Raw genomic sequence first — 22,292 nt, forward strand, 5'->3', positions numbered from 1 at the left:
GCGTTTGTAAAATCTGGGGCTTGTACAGACGTATCTGATACATGTATTTTTTTTTTCTTCTTGGCTCAGAATCGTTTCATCCCAGAAGGAGCGTTGGAGATCCACAACGGTGGCCAGAACGCTCGCTTTGGCTCATCTCTCGCTCCTGTCCCTGATCTCAATGGTGACGGCTTCAATGACTTGGTGGTGGGAGCTCCGCTGGAAGACGACCACAGAGGCGCCATTTATGTTTTCTTTAGCCAGCACAACAGAATACTACGGAAATATAAACAGGTAGGGCATCCATAAAAAATTACAGATGAACACAATTTTTTTCATATATTTTGCTTTTGTCTCCAAATGCAAATACATTTGTGAGCCTGACATTATCAGACATTACTTCAAGTATCTGTGAACATGCAAGTTAATAACAGACAATATATAATGTTGTTCACACAGGGTTAGATTGGATTTCCTTGAACTGAGATTTTTTTTTAACCTTTTGAAACTTTTCTTTCAATAATCATTTGACCACTTGAGGCGCTCCTTGATATATGGAGCATTCATCTTCAGCCCAGGAAGAAAAATAATACCATCATAAGAAATTTATTCTGATCTGTCCTTACACTGAAAAAAATAAGTCATTGGATGAACATAAAAAAATTATGGAAAGGATTTCCACCTGATTACTTTGCTTTATTTCAGCACCATGTACTTGTGTTACTCTTATTTAAAGCAAATGTGTTAGGTCAACCTAATTTATTAAGATTATTCCAAGGTAAAGCAAATGTGTTGGCTCAACTTGTTACAATGGTGATTCAATGGGTGATTCTAAATCAAACATGTTGGCTCAACGTAATATATTGTGGTTATTCTTATATAAATTAAATGAGTTGGCAAAACATAATTCATTATGGTTCTTCTAATTTAAACCAAATGTGTTGGCTTAACCAGAATTATGGTAATGCAATGGATGATTGTAAATCAAATGAGTTGGCTCTATTCCATTCATTAAGGTTATTCAAATTCAAATGAAATGTGTTGACTCAACATATGTTTTAAAGGTTCCTTTAACTCAGTTACTATAGCGTGACCCAGTGTAATGCAATACAGCCAGTCCAACTAATCTGCAATGTTTAGGACCAAATCATTGATGTAACTTCATTAAGATGAATGTAAATCTAGTTGAAACCACCTTATTTTACAGTGGTACCTTCACACTACCTGATTCAGTAGGTACAACTCACTAAAAGTAAGTTAGCTCAACAAATATGCTTCATGCTAAAAGACAGCTAGTTAATCGTGTGGAAATCCTTTCCATTATTTCATGATGTTAGTTCAAAGACATTTTTTCAAGCGTTAATCAAGCATTTTAAGATAGCACTAGGTGAAAGTGTAGGAAGAACACTCAACAATTAGAAAAGGTACAACACAATTGTATTTTCAAAATTGTTATACATCGTTTTTTTACACAGCACAAAACAGCTGAGTTGGACATTGAAATAAAAAAAACAACTACAAAAAGGTTACAGTTTCATTTCCCAGCCAATTCTTTACAACATAAACATGTCATTATAGTTGCTCAACTTAGAGAACTGTAACAATATAAATCTTTTTTACTGCAGACTTTAAACACTCATTTTCCATATGAAACTTTACTCAACTTAGCGGCAAGTTTCATATTGAGAACTTGTGCTTTCTTTGATAAGTTCTTTCCATCCAATTTCATTATTTCCTGTATTACTTCAAAGGTATGCTTGAGTTACTGAGCAAGTTGAGTGCTGAACGCACTAAACTTGAGGGTAGCTCAAGTTTAGTGCGTAGATTAGTCCCAGCAGCATCACTATTGCAGAAGATACACTGCCCAAGCTGTTCATAACTTCCACCTCCTCCAGGACAATCCCAACATCCAGATGTGCATCGGCAGCCTCTGCACCCTCTGCTCAAATGACGATTCCGAGGACAGCCTCGGCTTTGGCCATTTCTGCACATTCATCAACGTCCTAAGGGAGTTAGGGAAGGGTATTGGGGGGGAGACAATTCACATGTAATTAAATAAATAAATTAGACTGACATTGATTGAGTCACTCATGGACCTTAGTTGGTGAAAGTATTTTAACAACTCTTAGGACTTCTATTATAAACACAAAGAGAATTTAACATACCATGTACTCCCTCACCAGCTTCTCTGGATCTTCATTTAGGTACACACAGACCTTTGAGGATGCACTCTCATCTGACCTCAGCAGTGTCTTCCTAAATATGCAGATTAAAAAACAATGAGAACAATCTCAAAACTCCAGCAGTATAGGTTCACACACTTGAAAACATAGCTGCATTCAAAGGAAGTCACAACAAAAGTGATCAGTGACTTGCAGTCTGTTTGAAAGATATTTAAAATTGTTAGTATCCCTTCATTATGCCATGACTAAAATGGAGTTTAACATTTTATTTAAACATCTAACTGAAGCTGTTAGAGGTTTAAATAAAGACATGAATATATCACCAAAGAAATATGTGAAAAGTACAGAATGGTCAACACAGTCTATATCCTTCTACTTAAATGAATATGCAAAGCATTCCATGTCTTACAAGTACATGGACAGTCTATGTGTGGGCATGGGTAACATCGCATATGCCGGTGTTTAAGTGTAAAATGTTTTAACAGGTCATATCTACGAGACAGAGAGAGACTACACTCCTTACATTTCCACATCCCCACGCAAATAAAGACAAATAAAACAGACTGGCCAAATAAATGTTTAGCTGAACCCTAGCTTTATAAGCTCTCTAACACTACATTCAGTCACTTTAGATCTGGCAAAACTTACTATTAGCCACTGAAATCTATAACTTGATAGCCGATGAGCCCCTTGACCAGAACTTAAGCAGGTGGATTACAGATAGGTGATCAGGTGATGTTCTGAAAGAGATCAGATATATTTTCAGCCATTAAAATATGCAATTCATACTGAACTGAGTTGTATCTTTTAGTACAAGACCCTTGAATGCCTCATGAATATAACCACTGGACACATGCAAGCACATATGTGCAGAACAATGGTGAATTGAACATGGTAGAAAGCAATAGTAACAAAGGTCAAAATGAGCACAATCAACACAAAAAACATCAACATTTCAAAATTAAACCAATGAACTTCAATATTGTTTCTGAGCTACAATTATTTGGGGACAACAAAGAAGAGTCCAAAAAAAAACCAACATCTTTACAGCAGAGGAATATGTATTTTAAAGAAAAAAAATAGAAAGCTCAAGTCTGTAATAATGGATAATCCATTGAGAGTTTTAGCCTGACAAAATATACTAGAAATCCATAACTAACAGGTATTTTAGGAACATTTAACAAAGCTCAGAAAGCAATGCTTTCTGCAGGTTTCACCGACTGAAATGTAGGACTTTTTATTACCATAATTAATTAAGAATCTCGATGATGATAGAAAGGTACCAAAGTGTGTATCTACGTTTACCTCCATAGTAACATTACTGAAATAGAATTAAAATAGTTAGAAATAGACTGATGTTAGATCCGTGTGTTAAAAATCCACTAAACCTCCAGGGAGCTCAGGAGGAGCAAAACTGTGACATTTCTGGGGTCCATTTGTGTCTCTGGCAGCAGCTTTGTGACCCTTACACTACATATGGCTCTGCAGAGTTTTTTCGCACAGAATGTACCTAACATGGTGCGGCGATAAATGTAAACTTACCAATGATATCACATATAGCTAACTGCCTTAACCTAACCGACTTAATCTACAGAACATGAAATAATGTGACACAAGTATGGAACAAGTAGAAAATGGTGCAAATGTAGAGAAATTTTAAGTTACATATTTTTATATGGATTTAGATGAAAATAGTTTGACTCTTACCTTCTTCAAATTAAGCAGATGCACGCCAGGAATCTCCCCTCTGCCTTTGAAAAAACCCAACAAGGTGCAAGCCAGTTATCTCGCGTGATTTTCCGTAATCTCTTGATGTCGCTGGATCCTCTTCAGCGGGAGATGAGTCTGACACAATAGCGCTTTGGAACTGACGTCACTGTGTTTTTTTTTTATTAGATTAACTTTGACAAATATTAATATTGAATAAAAAAATAAAAAAACATATATATATATATATATATATATATATATATATATATATATATATATATAATATATATATATATATATATATATATATATATCTTATATATATATATCTTGGCACAACCAAGAGCTCGGGTCCTCTGGTAGAGGACCCGAGCTCAGAGGATAAGAACCACCCGCGGTGGGTATATATATGTTAATTAGATGTATTCAAGTTGAGATAACGTCATTCAATCACATTAGTCCAGTTGAGAGAAAAAAACCGATTGTCTCGCGTGTTCTCGCGTGATATCCCGTGATCTCACTCGTTGTCGTCAGCACAATATCAGTCTGACTATAATGAATCATGTTAGCTCAACATGATTCAATTTTATAAATGTGAAGTCGTGGAATATCTTGTTTATCCAACATGATTTTATCACGTTTTTGCTTCAAACCCAACATTATTGAGTGAAAGATACATGATATTCTTTTGTTAATGTAATACGCCCCGACGTTCTTTTTTTTGGCGGAAGATCTAGCTGACGTAATTCAATCACGTTATCTCACCTTGAATACATTTTATTCCATTTGCGAGAGGAAACCGATTGTCTCGCGTATTCTCGCGTGATATCCCCTGATTTCCCGTAATCTTGCGTGAACTTGCGTGATATCCCGTGATCTCACTCGTGGTCTTCAGCATAGGATCGGTCTGACTATAATGAATCATGTTCTCTCAACATGATTCAATTTTATAAACGTTGAAGTTGTGGAATATCTTGTTTATGCAACATGATTGTATCATGTTTTTGGCTCAAACATGGAATTATTTAGTTAACAGTACATGATATTCTTTTGTTAATGTGATAACCCCTGAGGTTCCTTTTTTACAGTGTAAGGTCCAGCACACTGTAAATCCTTTTATACCCTTGAATTAAAACAGAGTTGTGTTTTGCTATATTAATAAATTGCTGCATTTCTTTTTGGAATTTAATGATTTGGCTTTAAAAGAGTCATCTTTTTAAGTGTTGATAAATAAAAAAGACAAATTACATACTAAAACCTAACTGAGCACCGCATAATGGTCGGTTTTTACACTGTTGATAATCTGAAGAATCAAATGGAGGCTTATGGCCTTTAGTCTACAGAAGTTAAATCCATAATTAAATACAAGTTGCTACTGAAAAGACAACAGAAACCAAAGCAAAAAGTTGAGACGATTATGGAGTAGCAATGGTATATCTTGAGCAATATAGGAGATGCAGAATAATAATTCAGTCAGTATGATTTAATTGTACTGACTTAATATAATTAATAATAATATACTGACCAAAGTAATAAAAAACTACTAAATTTCTAGACTGCTGAATGAAAATTATTTTCAATGTCCTCAATTGCCTTTTTTTTTTTTTACTTTTAGCATTCCAAGATGTCGGTGATATTTAAATGCAAATAATAATAATAACCATTACGAAACTATGTTCTTGTTATTTCACACATAAAACTTTCTTCATTTGAATGTAAACTGGTGTTTGAAATAATTTAAACACATTCTTCATCTGCTGTCTGTCATCCAGAGAATAGCAGCAGTAGATTTGGCTCCGGGCCTGCAGTACTTTGGCCGCAGCATCCATGGCACCATGGACATGAATGACGATGGTTTAGTGGACCTGGCAGTGGGTTCCCTCGGAGCTGCCGTTCTCCTATGGTCTGTATAAAACTCTGCTTGTGCAATAACTATTTTATGCTAAACTCTCCAGGAAATGTCAACAGACACGTTGTTTTCCAGAAACGCACTTCAGCCTGACAGTCTCACCTTTGTGACCCTCACAGGTCAAGGAGCGTTGTGCGGATTTACACCAATGTCAGGTTTGAGCCCAGCAAGGTGAATATCTTTGTGAAAGACTGTCAGCGAGGTGGTAAAGACGTGACCTGCATGTCAGCGATTGTGTGCTTCAACATCACTGCCAGGACGGCCATTCCTCCCACACAGGAAATAGGTAAGCCAGCAAAAACAATCATATGCAGGGATAACATCTGCATATTGCTACTTCCTTCCCTTCTGTATTGTTTGTCCAAGCTGTTTTATGTGATACTTATTTAGCTGTTTGTTGTAATTCAGTCAGAAACGCAAAGATAAGGTAGAGAAAATTGTTTAGTTACATAACTATTAGACTTGTGAGTGCTCTTGACTTCTTTTATCAGCCTTTGGTTTGAAAAATCCTTTTTACAATTCAAATATAATTGTTTCAAAGTTCAGAAAAAGTATTAGGTTATTAAAGTGGTTAAATAAGTTTATTAAAGTCTTACTAAGCAGTGTTCTGGATGCCTGTAAAGAACTGTAATGGATCGTTCTATTCAGAGAAAAAGCTTTACTAGCGTTAAGAGATTCTGGCCTCGCTGCTTCTTCTCTGCCAAAATGAAGCTGCGGCCTTGAAAACTGCTACGTCACTACAACTTGGGCACATTCAGATGTGTTTTTAACTGTGAATAAATCTGCATCTCCAGTTGCTTTCATTCACAATAAAGAAATATTGACCACTCTCTTGCAAAGGGCACAAAAAGAAGTAAGGGTGCACCAATTGCTGACTATTGTTAACTGCAAATGTACAGACGTGACATTGTGTGCCAGTCTACCAGTCAAACCTGCCTCTTGGCACAGCAAATGATTCTTAGACCTGTACAGAGGTACAGTAGATAAGATTGAAGAATCAGATCGGCCTCACATGTAAGTATTGGCCAATCACCTATCTCCCAAAATTAAGAAAATTGGCGCCAATAAATCATTAAATCTGTGTAATCCTAAACAATATTACCGTTTGTTTTTACAGCAGTACCATCAGAGTGCCACTTTATTGTGCACAGGGGAGTTAAACTTTTGACCCGGCGACATCTTTATCAAATCTGCTGTTCGTGCCAGAACAGAAAAGAGGAAGAGAAAAGGGGAGTTATCTTGCCCTTCATGGCTGAATGCTGCAGAACACATTTGTTTGATTTTTCCCTTCGTCATGTCTGCCGAGTAATGCATGGCAGATGTTCTGGTGATCGAGAGGTTCCTGCGGCCTGACGAATTTTTCTTCTGCCTCGATCAAAGTTAATCTCAATTATGTTTATCTATGTACAATATTTCTGAACATTGTCTACAAAACAAAGACCCAGATTTTTTAATTTATTTTGCGAAACAGAAATTGGCTCTGAAGCTCTTAAACATTTAAAATTAGAGTAGTGACATAAAAAAAGGACCAAAACTTTATAATTGATTTTACCACATATGAATTTAATTTCTGCATTAAGAGTCCTGCAGGTTTCCAATTCTCTTGTTGACCTCAAACATAATGCATGAATAATTTCGGACTCTAGATTTTTCCTCATTCCATTACAACATAAGCCCATAAGCAAATAACATCTAGCACAATGTGTTCTGGGGAAAGCCACAGAGTTTGGACTCTTGTAAGGGATGGTCACACGTTGATCAAATACAAAAGTCAAGGGAATTATTGTTATTATTATTATTTATTTATTTATTTTTTGCAGTAATGCAGTGATATTATTTTCCGTAAATGGTATTCAATCAGCCAAACTTCTATTAATAAAACTGGAGGGGTTACTACTAATCCCATTTCTGGTCCAAACAGGGATCAGGTATAATGTCTCCATTTTGGAGAGACGTTTCAACCCTCGGGCCGTGTTGGATCACCCGAGCAAGATGCAACCTCAAAACCTGACTCTGCGTCCTGGAAGTGAAGCCTGCGAACACATCTACTTCCATGTCATGGTGAGGCTCAAAATGTGGAAAACCAAAGTCACATGAAGGCATGGAGTCAAAATTGTTGTCATGTTTTTGATTATTTTCCTTTGTAAATATTACATGTTGGTAGTCAAAGAATTGATGTTTCAAACAAGGAGGATTTGTAAGAAAAATTCTGATGTTCTTGTATTTTAGACAATTTAAAGGGTTTCTGATATGTATGATTGCTATTTGTAGCTGAATATGATGTACTTCTGCAATGTCAGTAATAAAGTACAGTGGTAAACCGTGGCTCAGTGACCAAGATCTTCTGATCAGATCCTGTTGTATAAATCCAATAATTCATAAGCAAAAGACAAGTAACATCCAAAAAAAACAATATATTTTTAGTCTTTATGGTAAATCCTCTGACAGTTAATCAAACTATCACACTCAGGAACTCTTTGGTTGAATGCAGAATGAAAGACAGTCACCAAACACACAAGAAAGCACAAGAAAGCTGACAAACCCAGAGCTGGGAAGTTGAGGATTTTTTTTTCAGTGATTGGAAGAACAATCTATAAAATCTTAAGCCACACTTTATTTCAAAACAAAGATTTACTACAAGGTTACTCAAAGGTTGTCCTGGGGGCCGATGTGATTGATTTTGCACCGTCCTTAACCACAATTTAAGAATATTACGTTTTCCCTTCCAACTTGGACGAATGATTCAGATAGAGACTTATTAGTCATTCATTCATAACGTTTTGTGGTTTCATTTTAATTTCTTAGTAAGTAGGTCCACAGCAGTTGTAGGACTGTGACTTAAAACCAGAATGTGGCGCACCCTTTTATTCTGTTCTGTCTTCCAAAGAAGAATGGCATTTATGCCATTCTTGTTGCTGAGCAGAGAAATTTTTAGACAAAGAAAAATAAACAGTAAGGCAAATGTACAAGACCTACTGTTATATATTGGCTCCACTGTGATTTTCAGATCCTTATATAAGTGCAATTTGTAGTAGCATGGCATCCGAATTGCTCACAATTTAATAACAGAAGTGAAAGTTATCTTGTTTTTATGTCCAGTGTAGAAATATGTGATTGTCTCCTTTTATGCCTTTATTGAGTCTATTAGTAGTCCAGCAGCTTAACACTCTCGTAAATGCTAGAAAAACTTCAGAGCACAGTCCCATCAATTTAATTGGAAATAACCTGTCTTACGCAAAGTTTTTCCAAAATAAGGAGCATGCATTTTTAAACTAAAATTCATCCTGCAGTGCAGGCTGAAGAGCTGAAAAGACACTCAAATGCTTGTCTTTCTGGTCTACATTGAGCATTGTGCTGAGTCTTTTCTTGAGCCATAATTTCTGACATTGTGTTAAAAGTGTGACTGAGAATGCCACACTGAGCTTTGTGGACATAGCTAACATAGCCTCCCTGCTTCTGAGGGAAGTCGGCCAACTACAATGAAGAAGCCCTCAGGCTCAACTGTTATTGTTTTTCTCAACAGAGACATAAGTGACTATGATTATAAAGCCCACCCACATAATGAAGGATTTGATTGGTTGATCTGTCCTACACTTTATGGCCAATCTCAATTCTAACACATACCCAGCATTTTCTCTCAGTTGTTTTGTTTCTTCAGATAAAAAAGTCATAAATATAATTCACTCATAAAAACTGGGCTTTAACTTTTGGTCATTATCGAGTTCAAAAAAGAAATTTCAAACAATTTATGCCTTCAGAGATGCTTTTGAAAATCTATGGCAAAATATAGAAAATAGTGAAAATATAGTTGTAGTGACAGACCTATTTCAGTGATTGCTGTTTGAGTGAACTGGTTTTCTTATTTATATATAGGAGACTACGGATTATGCAAGACCCATACTGTTTGCTGTGCAAGTAGGACTGGAAGATCTAGACCAGGGACCTGTTCTAGATGACAGCTGGCCTGCTATTGTAAAGACGGAGGTGAGTGTACTTTTAAGTTGGTGAACAATTTTTAGACTGAGTCAAAGTAAAATTGCGAACAAAAGGATCCATTTGTTTGAGCAGCTGCCCTTCTGGAATGGCTGTGATGAGGATGACCGCTGCATGCCGGACTTGTCCCTGCAGAGCACAAACGATCTGATGACTCGAAAGTGGGTACACTTACATTAATCACAGCACATGTAGAAGTGGGTGAAAGTGGGTAAAAGTTTGAAAAGTGAATGAAATTCTCCAAAAGGTTCAGGAAGGTCCAGGAACCTCTCCTTAAAATGAATCGGTCAAAGGTTGCCACCAGGGCAAAGCTTGCTCAGGAATGTTCCAACAGAATCTATTTGGAGGCTAACATTGTAAAGAAAGGCAATAAAGTAGCTTCTTCTCAATAAGAAAAGCATCCAGGACTGTGCAGGAAGTTGTGAAATGTGACCTGAGAGACTTTGGGGGAAGTTATTTTCTCAGGCGATGCATCCTGTAACTCTCCACAAATTAGATGTGGCAGTCGGACAGTGCAGAAGAGGGAGTAGGAGGGTGTCCCGTCAGACCGTCAGTTCCCGAAACTATAAAAAGAAAACTCTTGTAAAAAGGTACATAGAGTAAAAAGCTTGTGAGGTCAAAATGACCCCGTCTCTTCAGAAACTGTTAGCCACATCTGTCCAAAGAAGACATAATGCCTCTGAGTCAGCAACTGCAGACCATCTTGTTAATGGTTGCTTACTCAGTGTTCCCCTAAAAAAATATGCCCATGAATAAATGGAATCAAAGCCCCTTAGCCCAATAATTCACAGCAAGTCGGAAATGAACAATAATTATCACATCGTAAAAAGAATCTAATGGAAAGACGATACATTAAACTTCTGGGTTCATTGAACTTCTGGGTTCATGGCTTGAAAACTTCCCTTTTCGTGGTCATTCCTCAAGAAGCGAGGGGACAAATAATTGTGACAATCTCCGGGGCTAAAATATGTCTGGTGAAATGGCTGAAAGGTTGAAAAAGAAACTAGAACAAGACACTGACAAAAACTTGTAACTGCACCGAAGCAGTAAAGTCTGCACATCTGTTAGTCTCAAAATGTATAGCCACAATTATTTTTAAAAAAGCATATTCTCTCCCACCTACACTCCGTAAACTCAACTTCTGGCTTGTGTTTTCACTGTCTCCCAGACAGTTCTGTGCTCGTCCTGTGCAGTCTCGTGGCGTTTTCTGCCGCCGTCAGGGCGGAGCAGGGTCCGAAGGGTCGCTGCGGGTCATTGAGGGAAACAAGAGAAGGATGGTGGTGGACGTCAAACTGGAGAACAGAGGAGAGAACGCCTACAACGCCCTGGTCAATATCACATACACGCCCAATCTGCGCTTCTCGAGCCTCATAGTGAAGGTTCGCCTCGATCTGTTATCTGGTCTGTAGTTTCGTCTTCTTCCGTGCAATAAAATCTGAACACTGTTGTTTGTTATTTCAGGACACCTCAGAAATCAAAATCGACTGCAACACAGAGGAAAAGAAGAGAAATGAGAAGATCTGCAATGTCAGTGCACCGTTCATGCGAGCCAAATCACAGGTAAGAATAGCACAATGTGAAGTACTCTGAGATCACATTCCATTCTAAAAAAACACACAGCACTAATAATTTTGTAAGAGATGACAACTCTAAAAACATAAGCTGCAGCTTTAAGATGCCCTTCATCTTCTTTTTCTTTGTATTACATCTGAGTTAACGGCTCGATTAAACCAAACAACACATTCAAGATTACAATCAACATTCATATCTTAATTTGTATCCAGAATGGATTTAAGGGGGATTTATTTATAGGCCTGGGAGTAGATAACATCCCTCACAACCCTGTTAAATTGCTGCAACATAATACCTTTTTCTCCCTCATGCTCTTAATTCCTGACTTCAGTTCTAGCCGCTTGAACTCTAAATCTGAAAGTTCAACCTCAAACCAAGAGGACAAACTGCTTATGTTAAGCAAATAAAAATCAGTCGGCTCTGAAATCAAGAAGGTTGCACAGTAAAATTTCAATTACGGCTTTAAAAACGAAGCCTTGAAGAGATTTTAAACATTTCTTAGAATTAGACAGCAGTGTTTGCTCTTTTTTTTCTGTCCAAAATGAGTTTTAGAAAGTCCCTTTCTATGCTTTGTCAGTCTGGCTTTGTTTACCGGGGAGTGGTGTCTTGCCAAAATGGGGCATGTTAAGAAGCTGACGGACAGTAAATATACTACTTGTTGTAGATAACAAAAGGGAAGCAAAAGAGTCAATTCTTCAGCTAAGCCAAGCTCATTTCTACTGTTTTGAAACTACTAGAGTCCTAAATAAGACATGATGGGAGGAGCGCTGGGTGGCTCAGGTGATAAGACTGTCCTGGGTTTGACTCCAGGTCTCGGGGCATCTGCTGCATCTCTCAGAGTCTCTCCCCTCCCTGACTGCAAAGTCCACTGACTTTGCAATAAAAACCGCTAAAACTTAAAAAGAAACAAAAAGGGGAAAAAAAGTACGTTGATTTATGCAAATGCATGGCAGATTTTTAAACATAGAACATAGTCATAAGTTTCAGGCTGTGATCTTTCAGTGGATATTAACCTACTGTAGGAAGGACATTTTTTTGGAGGAAGGACATTTTTTTGGAGAGAAAAAGTTTGCGATCTCATTTTGCCCTCATCTGTTTCTGATTTTACTATCAATTCTGCTGTTTCTAACCTTCTCCACTCAGCTGTAAAGTCAGCACTATTTACGGGATTCCACATTATTCTGTGTTTTTTTTTAAGGGAAGAAACTTAACTTCATTATTTAGAAGGTGATGTTTGGATGAACCCAGATAAGGACGACATTGTTCTTTTATCTTGCCTTTCATATAAAAGCACTTAAATCCTTCTTGTTGTGTCTAAAACCCATCTTTTTTGTTCATGTTCTGACAATAATCTCCCTCGCTTTAAATATTCACGTAAATTTTGTGTGGAGAAATAAAGGGAGAAGCTTAAAGCTTAACCATGTATTTATAACAAACAATGCTCGTCTCCGGGCAACAAAACATCCATCGTTTCTGTGCTGTTTCTCTCCAGCAGCTTGAACCTGGAGCACCAGGCCACCCTTTAAATCTCCCAGAATGATTCATACCCGCTCATTCTGCCTGAACAGCATCCAGAGCCACAAAGCTGGACTGCTCTGGTCAAGTTCCTTTTAAAAATGTGGTGAATGTTAAACAAGGATGATTGTACACCTGGGCAGCTGCCAAACCAGTCCAAACCACTCTTTTGCTGAAGGAAAATAGGAACTTTGATGCAAGCTTTTTTTTTCTTTCTTTTTTAGGAAAAAGGCAGTTTTGCCTTCTTTGGTTGCTTCTCTCCAATGCAGAATACAAAAAAATTCTGTAAAGCTTAAACCTTTATGTTGTGCACATGTTGGTGGCCGTCCTGGGTCCACTCTTAGTGTTTTGCACCCATTGGTGCTCATTAGTTGGTGTCTTTGTGTAATCAAGCTTCCTCTCAGCACGTTTGGTTCCAGTTTATGTCCTCATTATAGAGGTTGTTTCGTTTTTTCCCAAGCTTGTAGCAGGAATCTTCACAATGCTGGTCAGCCTTCTCCTTTCAGAGGCATTGCGGTTGGAGAAAAGAAAACAAGAAAGAGACCAGTGGGGGAAATAGGAATCAAGAGGAAAAAAAGAAACACGGATAACAAATTGTCTTGGTCAAGACACAGAAGCTGTTGTAAGGAGAATGGGTCGAGCTTTGGCTTCATTAAGATACATTTCTGCCAGCTGATGGGATTAAACTTTAATTATCTCAAATTATCTTGACTATTGTCAGATAATTTGGGCAAAGACTTAGATGATGCAGAATAAAGCTAATTAGCATTGAATTGTTCCTATAGGACTAGCATAGACACCATAAATTATAATCTAGACTGGCTATGATAGGATGTTAACTACTATCATCAACATGGAATTTTATTTTTTTATTTCAAAGTCCAAGTTTTTTGTTTGTTCAGTTAAAGAACAATTTAAATTCACATGAATATGTCATGAGACATGAAAGACGGTTCCTATTCCCAGGGCAAAAAACTAATTCTCTCAAATGCATCTTTATTTACAGAGCAATGAAAGACAGATCTTTCTACCAATAATTGTAATTAAAGTTGAACAGAAGTCAGTTTTTAAAAAAGAAGTCAAAAAGCTTTGTAGGAGCAGCCTGCTTATAGTTGAAATGGTGAATTATTTTAGATTTTATGTATTTGTACGTCCTGCGATTATTGTTTTATTGCAAAACTGACATAAACATGCAGTTTTCCTTCCACTTCCCAATAACACATTACTTATTGTTTGGTCAGTCGTATGAAATGCTGATTTGGTTTGCAATTTGCCAGAGAGTGAAAGATTCATGGGGGTATTAGTACATTTGTAAGGCGCAGTAGGTGTACAACGACATAATATGTCTACATAATGGAGTTACGTTATTTATGTCCAAAAAGGTTCTGAACATATAACAAAATTACAGTTTCCAAACCATCCAAAGGGATGTTTTAATCAGTTCAGTTCATCATTCATTACAGTTTCTTTTTTCACTGCACACATTATTGACATAATTACAAATCCATCCATCGTTGGTGTCAGTTTTTAGGGGCCATGGTGCCTGAAAACAGGTCAGCCGTCCATCACAGATCCAACACAGAGCCAGACAAACTGTACTAGAGGTGATTTCAACGTCTCCACTTAATACAAAAAAGCATGTTTTTCAGACTGTGGGAGGAAACCGAGACAGCAATTGTTTCTGCACGTTTCATTTCAGGTTGTTTTTTTTTTTTTTTTTAATGAAAGAACATAAGTCACTCAGACGAAGAGTATCATCAGTTGTAGCATGCTCGTCATATTTGTTTGGTCTTAATAAAAACAATAAGGTCTTCACGCTGTGCCTGTGGTTCATCTCAGACGAGCCTCTCCGTGGAGGAGGGAAGCTCCGGTAACCATGTTGTGAATTCCTCTGTGGTCAGACTGGATCCATCAGGACTTCATTATGCTACAGAGGATTGTAAACAATGCTCGACTCGACTGCGCTCCTGCTCTGTGTGCCGATCATACCGTCGCTGCTTGACAGACCCCGGTTTTGTTTTGCTCTTTTTTGGGAACATATACTAATCATTGACTTTTTCCATCTTTGTTTCTATTTGTTCCTTGTGAGAGTTTTGAAATTCCCCGAACTAAAGAAATGTTCCCCCTGCTGTCTTTAAGTAGCACCGACTGTGTAAATGACTGCCTGAGGTCAAATCCAGAGGATACAGCAGATTATTGCTGTGTTTGCACTAAATCCATAACTCAGAGCCTTTACTACTGGGAAGCATAGATCTGTAAAATCACTTGTGGAGACACTTCTGAGTTACTGCGCTCCTCAATTAATCAGAAAATTATCAAAAAGCCTTTTTATATCAATGATCCATTTCCAAAAGGAATGACTGAGTGAAACCTTCAAGCATGTATCTTTATTTATTTGGATGCTTTCGACTTACAGCTGATGAAAAGCCCAAATTCAACTTCAGAAATTTAAATATGACAAACATATATGTAATCTTGTGACCATGTTTTGACCGACACAATCATGACGAACACTGCTGGCTCTCCATTCGACACCAATGGGTGGAAGGTAGCCAGTAAAGGGTCATTTGTCATTTGTCAAGGATGTATCCAAGCATGTTAGTGGAACATTTAGTGGAAGGAAAAAGTCTTTTTAAAAAACAATAAAAGTTACACAACCACGCCCAGCCAAGAGTTGAGAGCTGAGTTAAGGCACTCCTGAACCAGACACTTAGAGGTGGATGTAAAATGTGTAATGCACTAGAAAATAAACAACATAAAGTCTGAAGGAAGAGTGGAAAAGGCACAGGATCCGAACTTAGGACCAGTGAAAAGCTTCCACAGTCTGCAGTGATTTGAGAAACCAGATCATCTGCTGGTCTTATATGGCATATACTGTTCAGTACATAGAACTGAGAAGGTCGACATTTCTATCGTATGTTTTTAACTCGACTTCTGCAATATTTGAATATAGGAAATAAATGTTGGTTTTTATTAGCTGTATAAATCTTCAAAATGGCAAATAAACGCTTGACGTGCATCATGAATAAGAGTCATGAGTACGAGTTTCACTTCTTAGGTGAAGTTACTAAAATTAATTAACTTTTCAACTTCTTATCTACATTACTTTGATGCATTTGTGTATCTACGGGGTTTTAGAGAGAATAATGTTTGTTTTTTGTTTTTTCCTTGGTGTAGGTGTCGTTTCGCCTGGAGTTTGAGTTCAGTCGTGCCGTCTTCCTGGACCATCTCAGAGTTCTCCTGGAGGCCAGCAGGTACCAACTATACACGTTCTCCATGGAATGGATCTCTTCTAAACATCGTTTTCTACATTTATGAAAGACAAAAGGTGTGTATTTGCTCTCTCTGCAGCGATGGCGAAGAAGTGAACAGGGCTGATAATGTTAACGATAGTTATTACTCACTGAATTATGAGGGAGACCTTCTCTTTACCAGGTTTGTCAAATTCCTTAACTTCTTACCAAACAGTTAACACTGCTGAAATGATTGCTGTTACTTATATATACAGAATCTATTTGTTAAGTTCAAGTGAAAATGAAATACTTAAAGTCGTGGGGTGCCTCTGTTTATTTTTACTGTTTGCATCGAAAGGGACTCAAACCCGACACGCTACGAGATCAAACCAGAGCTTTCGCTGGAGGAGCCTGGCGTTATCGGCCCTCCTTTTAACTTCACATTCCAGGTGAGAAGGAATTTTTATCACCTCCTTATCTTTAATGTTTCATACAGGAAAACAATTCACACCATTCACCCCCTCTCTTTTTCTTTATCTCTGTGTGACTCTCAGATTCAGAACCTTGGCTATTTCCCGGTTAGAGATCTCCAGCTAAACATTGAGGTTCCAGAAATGACACAGAACGGGAACCAGCTCCTGCAGATATTTGACTTCTATATCGATGAGGTGAGTTCACAACCCGGAAGTGAATACGGTTCATTTAAATGACAATGACCCAAAAAGATTTATGTTTAGTTTCAAACACTCACACCGTCTTATAAAAGAAATGGATTCTTCTTGATAAGTAGCTCAATGCTAGAGATCTTGAAAAGTGATCCTTTGGGGTTTTGTTGCCTTTTAGCTCATTTTTAACTGCAGAAAAATCTTATTTTAATGTTAAAAAATTGACTCTGACCCAAGAATCAGAAATGTTCCCTTTTTTTTTATTTCACGCCTTCGCTCCTCTGTCGAGGTGAGTCCCATTGTTATATCAACTTAAAATGTGAAACACCTATCTGGAGGATGTTGAATCTCTCAGGACTGTTGCTATTTTTGAAGAAGTTTTGAACAACGTGACTCGATAGATGGATGTAGACCGACCTCTGCTATGCCTGACCCTTGTTTTGTTAAAACACTTTTCGACATGGAACCATGATCACTTACTAAAACTGAATCGAATGTCAAGGCAAAACACAACATCATTAAAGGCTCTGTGGCGACAATTGATCATGACCACTTTAAAAGATCACAAAATACACTCTGGTTCTTTGAAAGAAAATTGCAAAGAAAAAAGAATGACCTACAATTTTGCACCCTCTAATTTATCTGGTAGGCATTGTTTTTTTAGTATTAATTTTTTTTCAAATCGAACATTCAAAATGTTTCCTTTAGTTTCTACAAAATAGATAAAAGAAGTATTAAATCTGAGTTGTGTGTCTTAATGAATGTATGTTGAGTGAATTTGTCAAAGCATGAATGATTTTTGTATGACTAGATAAGATTAAAATGTAATGCAAACATTAAAAACCTCAATGTAGCCCCCTCAGTTTATCCAACCTGTGAATCAGACACCAATTTTAGTGTCATTAAGTCCAGTTGATTTATGTTGCACCAATTCAGAGTAAATATCTCCAGGTCTGCAGTTAGCTGTTGTTCCAGTGTTTACACAGCGCCTGCCACAGAGAGGCCCGCCCTGGTCAAAAAGTCACATCCTCCATAACAAAATCTACCACCGGCTGCTCTTTGATTGCGTTTTAGTTTGTAACGTTCCAAGATGCAAATACTTGGATTTGACTGGAATCAGAAAAAAACAAAAATGGAAACTGCAAAACTGGGCAAAAGAAAAAGAAAAAATTGCTTACTGTAAACAAACATTAATGGTTTTACATTAATGATGTAAGAAGGCACCTTGACTTTATTTCCCCCCCCCTCAGAGAGACGGCACACGCTGCTTACCGCCGCAGCACATCGCGCTGAGCAGAGCTTCCCCGGAGGATCTGTCCCGCTTCTCCCGCTTGGTAAAGTTAAAAGAAAAGACCAGCAATAAACTGCAACCACAAATAATAGTATTCAGCTTTGTCGTCACCCTTAATTCGTTTCTCCGCTCAGAACCAGTCCAACACATTCACCGTGCCAATCCAGTGCACGGTCAACGTCGCCTCCCACAGAGACATCGGAGTTCGAATCACAGGAGCGCTGAGGATAGATACGTTACACGCAGTGAGCTCTAACCTCCAAACACGCATTCCGTAAACGCAGCACCGAGTCGCTGCTCAACTCACTGTTTGCTGTTTTACCTCTTCTATGAGACTTGTGGTAAAATAGTGGCTGCATGCTTTGATTTTTGTCTCCAGCTGAAGTTTAAAGTCTTGGAACTGATAACGAGTGCGTCAGTGGAGCTCCCCTCCGCCAGCCCCATGTTCCTACATGAAGAAAAGCCTGTCAGACATGTGAGTCAACAACTGCTGCTGCTGCTGCTGGAAACGGCTCCTGCCCCGGGTTTGACCCAATCCGAAACTGGCTCCTTAAAAACATCCGACTATGATCAGTGCTTTGGTTTCTTGGTTTTCTTTTTTGATTTTGGTTTCGTCTGTTTCAGGAAAGCAGCCTTTAAAATAATTTTCAAAAGAAAGTGATATTTATTTTTGTCATCGACACATTTTACTGACTGAACATTAACTGTAACAATAACTATAGGGAGCACAGACACTGATAAGTCTCCAGCTGGGCTGGGCTGGGCTTTTTTTCTCCATGTTCCACTGCCTGATAAGTGTAGCCACTCTATGAATGTCCCTGTTTGAGTGAATTTGCTTTGTGGTGCTGAGGGACCGAAAGGACCAGCAGCACACGCCGTCAAGGTATGAACTTAAATGTTGAACTTTGCTGCCATCTAGTGGTCGTTAATCATTGTCATACTCTATTTCCTCTTATTATTAAAATTCATGATTTGTGGAAAGTGGAAATCATTACCATGTAAAAACGGTGAATCGAAGGTCTGCAACTATCCTTTGTTGTGTGTGTGTGTTTTAATAACGAACAATACTGAACAATATTTCTTTTTAGCAAAAACTTAACTTTTGTTTAACAGGTTAGCAGCTGTGATCAAAGAGAAGGCAGCACATAAAGGCCCACTGTCAGATCTATGTATGAGACTGAGATTACTAAAAAAAACTTAACAAAAAGAAAGAAACCAAGAGAAGACTGATCTTTGCTGGGAAAAGGCTGATTTATTAATGCTGAGGACATTAACCAGATGAACCTCACTCAATTATAAGTGCAGAATAAAACACTCACATATTACTACCAACATAGACCGCAACCCTAAGTGTCGCCCTCACTTCTCAATCCTGATTAACATCTATCATCTTTTATAGATTGCTGTCTAACATTGCTGATGTTCCATCACGCATTGCATCATGTGCGCGACACTAAGAAATATTTATATTTATCATATAATGAAGCTTCAAGACACCTGAGTACTTTTGGTGAGGTGACATGTTTCTGATGTTGTTTAACAGATAATCCTGGAGATCAGGAAGGAGGGAGATTACAGAATCCCTACCTGGATTATTGTTGGCAGCACACTGGGGGGGCTCTTATTGTTAGCTCTTCTCTGCCTGGCTCTGTGGAAGGTAAGGTTCTCATGTCCCACTTTACATCTTAGTTCACCAGTAATAACAGATCCTGCTATGAAACTATAATAGAGAAGTAGTGGTTTAAATTGAGTCCTTCATGCTACTTTATGCTCATTGTTATGAGTAAAATGTTTGTTTCTTCAAAAACATCCCGAAATTGGTTCACACCTGATGAACCACAAAGTATGCATGACATCGTAGTGACGTATATTTCCAGCACAAAGCCGTAACCTTGTTTCTTCGTATGACCGATCGTCCCTGCAGCTTGGCTTCTTCCGGAGACAGAAACGGAAAGAGAAGGACGAGCAGGAGGCCAACGGCAAAGTAGCCGAGGAGCGGTAACACAGGCTGACTGAGTCCTGCAGACACCTTTCCCACAGGGGACGAGACACTCAGGGACCACCTCAACACCCCCGCACCTCTCTCCTAGCCGCTCCCCGGCCCCGCAGTGGCTGTCACACAGACGGGGCCGCATGTCCACTGATGCAAGGCTTTAATCAGTGCACCGGACTTGTCCCGCGTCACCAGCCTCTGACCCTCGAGTCAGCACTGTCGCACTCACTCAGCATTCTTGCACTGATACAACATTGGTCCCACTTTTTTTCTCCATGTTCCACTGCCTGTGGTGCCGTCCCTCCACAGATCTTGGAGCCGTGGTGGTACTTTTCTTTTTGGCTTTATGTAAAAAAAAAAAATGAACAAAAAAACCCAAAAACGAATGGAACTGTTTCTAGTCATTTGGTTCGACGTTTTTATGTCTATTTCCTATTTGTGCATATTTATTTAACATTAATTAATCTTGGAGAAGAAAAAAAAGTTTGTGGGTGACTTTCCACCCAATCGATGATGCCGCTGTCAAGGTGTTACGTAGTAATAATCTCCATTGTGTTTAGCTGTCAGAATCTATGAAAGAAGAAAAATGAGATGCATGATGTTTCGCTTTCAGATGCTTTCCTTTAAGTATAGAAAAGGACGCTCCTGAATCCTACATCCTCAAACACAAGATGCTCTTTAAATCATTTCGATGCACTTTTTTGTTTGACATTGTACAAAATTAACTTGAAGTTGTAAATAACCAAGTACCTTTTTAAATTTCAGTATTAAATTTTTTAAATAATATTTCCACATTATATATTGCATTTTTTTTTAAGTTAAGCAAAAAAATAAATAAAAAAAATAGCTTTGTGCTACAGAATGATCAGAGTGAGACGGTTTCATGCCTTTTATTGTGCACTGCATCAGAGCAAAAGGTGTGCATGAAATACTAACTTATTAGGAGATATTACAAATAGGAATATAGAAGACACATATGGATCCATGTGTTCCGTTGACATGATGTGGAAAGCTGTAATATGGTCAAAAATTAAACATGGTTGTTGTTTATTTTTGTCTGTATTGGTTATCTGATGAGTTTGGGCTGCAAATGGACTGGAAATGTTCCTCTTACATCATTTCTGTTATTAACACTTGTACCTGTTGCTGTACAATTTGAAAGAAAAGCAAAGAATAAATTGATGTGGAAATGGATTTGTTTATTGTTTTTAAAGTGTCATCTCAGTGTTCTTCTGAGATTTACAATTCTCACTCATTTCTAAACTTACAACATGGTAAGAAAATATTCCTGTCTTTAATCAAGGTGACTGACTTTCGGAGATTATTTCTGAACAACTTTACAACAGATCAATTCTATAGCTTTGTTGCAACTCTTTAATATTTTAGACTAAAACTATAAAAACTCACTGAAACTGGTGCTACTCATTTTGTGTTGAGAAAGCTCTGAAATGACATAATATACGTTATATCAGTACCATTTAAGATGTACTTTGAATAACTTAATTTTCATTTTATAAGTAAATCCATGGCTTCATATTTGTTACAAACTCTGTTTATAGAAGATGGATCAAGCATGGAAGTTGGACCGAGTATATTGCCTTGTAAAAGTGTCCAAACCAATTTGGAATTTTTAAAATGTTTTATCATTTTATCTTTTAGCAATCTGACACATCACAACCTAAATACGTAAATGAATAAATGCATCCTACTCTTTTGGGGTTATATAATAGAACAGTGCAGAAAGGCACTGTTATATTACTTGAAAGAAAAGTACTATAGTTTAATCATTTGCTAGTAAAAACTAAAAGATTGAAAAATCTAAATCAGTGCTTCTCAACCTTTTTTTTGAGCCAGCGCCCTTTTGTCCATTATCCATCAAAAAATTTGTAGGCTACTTTTCACTGAATATTATTTTATTATTAATATTACTATCACTGTTGTTGATGTTTTGATTTTCGTGGTTGTTTCTGGAGTTATTGTGGATAGAACTTCAGTGTTTCTTTTGGGTTTCTGGTGCTGCAGCTCTGTGCTGCCTTCAGGAGAATGGGACATCAGAGTATCATCCATAAAATTTCACCCACATGGCATTTGCTGTGTAAACCAGAGCTCTCAGTGGAAAAACTGAAGTTCCAGATCCTTTTAATGCCATACACATATGGGACAGAAACCCGGTTGGAAACTTGAAGTAGACTGGAAAATGCTTGGTCCCGGGGGCAGACTGGCATGTGGGACTACCAGGGATTTCCCCA

At 37.9% G+C, this 22,292-nt stretch overlaps 1 protein-coding gene and 1 long non-coding RNA gene across 3 annotated transcripts in view; one reads left to right on the forward strand and one right to left on the reverse strand.

The window, feature by feature from the left end:
• itga11a (integrin, alpha 11a) overlaps positions 1-21,237 on the forward strand; it is a 59,126-nt gene extending 37,889 nt beyond the window's left edge. The window contains exons 14-30 of the mRNA XM_055045101.1: positions 70-273; positions 5,645-5,775; positions 5,901-6,067; positions 7,703-7,842; positions 9,655-9,765; positions 9,850-9,935; positions 10,943-11,153; positions 11,236-11,334; positions 16,039-16,115; positions 16,213-16,296; positions 16,453-16,543; positions 16,649-16,762; positions 18,010-18,093; positions 18,185-18,295; positions 18,430-18,525; positions 19,594-19,707; positions 19,975-21,237. Coding sequence (XP_054901076.1) covers positions 70-273; positions 5,645-5,775; positions 5,901-6,067; positions 7,703-7,842; positions 9,655-9,765; positions 9,850-9,935; positions 10,943-11,153; positions 11,236-11,334; positions 16,039-16,115; positions 16,213-16,296; positions 16,453-16,543; positions 16,649-16,762; positions 18,010-18,093; positions 18,185-18,295; positions 18,430-18,525; positions 19,594-19,707; positions 19,975-20,052 — 1,998 coding nt within the window. The 3' untranslated portion in view covers positions 20,053-21,237. The remainder of the gene's footprint in view (positions 1-69; positions 274-5,644; positions 5,776-5,900; positions 6,068-7,702; positions 7,843-9,654; positions 9,766-9,849; positions 9,936-10,942; positions 11,154-11,235; positions 11,335-16,038; positions 16,116-16,212; positions 16,297-16,452; positions 16,544-16,648; positions 16,763-18,009; positions 18,094-18,184; positions 18,296-18,429; positions 18,526-19,593; positions 19,708-19,974) is intronic.
• On the reverse strand, positions 1,400-4,028 carry LOC129369590 (uncharacterized). Of its 2 annotated transcripts, XR_008606955.1 has the most exons (4): positions 3,870-4,028; positions 2,811-2,902; positions 2,145-2,235; positions 1,400-1,982 (listed from the first exon to the last, which is right to left on the reverse strand). It is a non-coding gene; the product is annotated as an uncharacterized LOC129369590 (long non-coding RNA). The 2 variants fall into 2 exon arrangements; XR_008606954.1 differs by having other exon boundaries at positions 2,145-2,902.
• Positions 21,238-22,292: the final 1,055 nt, after the last annotated feature.

The sequence above is a fragment of the Poeciliopsis prolifica genome, unplaced genomic scaffold (assembly GCF_027474105.1).
Source record: "Poeciliopsis prolifica strain line A6 unplaced genomic scaffold, Auburn_PproV2 SCAFFOLD021, whole genome shotgun sequence".
Lineage (NCBI taxonomy): Eukaryota > Metazoa > Chordata > Actinopteri > Cyprinodontiformes > Poeciliidae > Poeciliopsis > Poeciliopsis prolifica.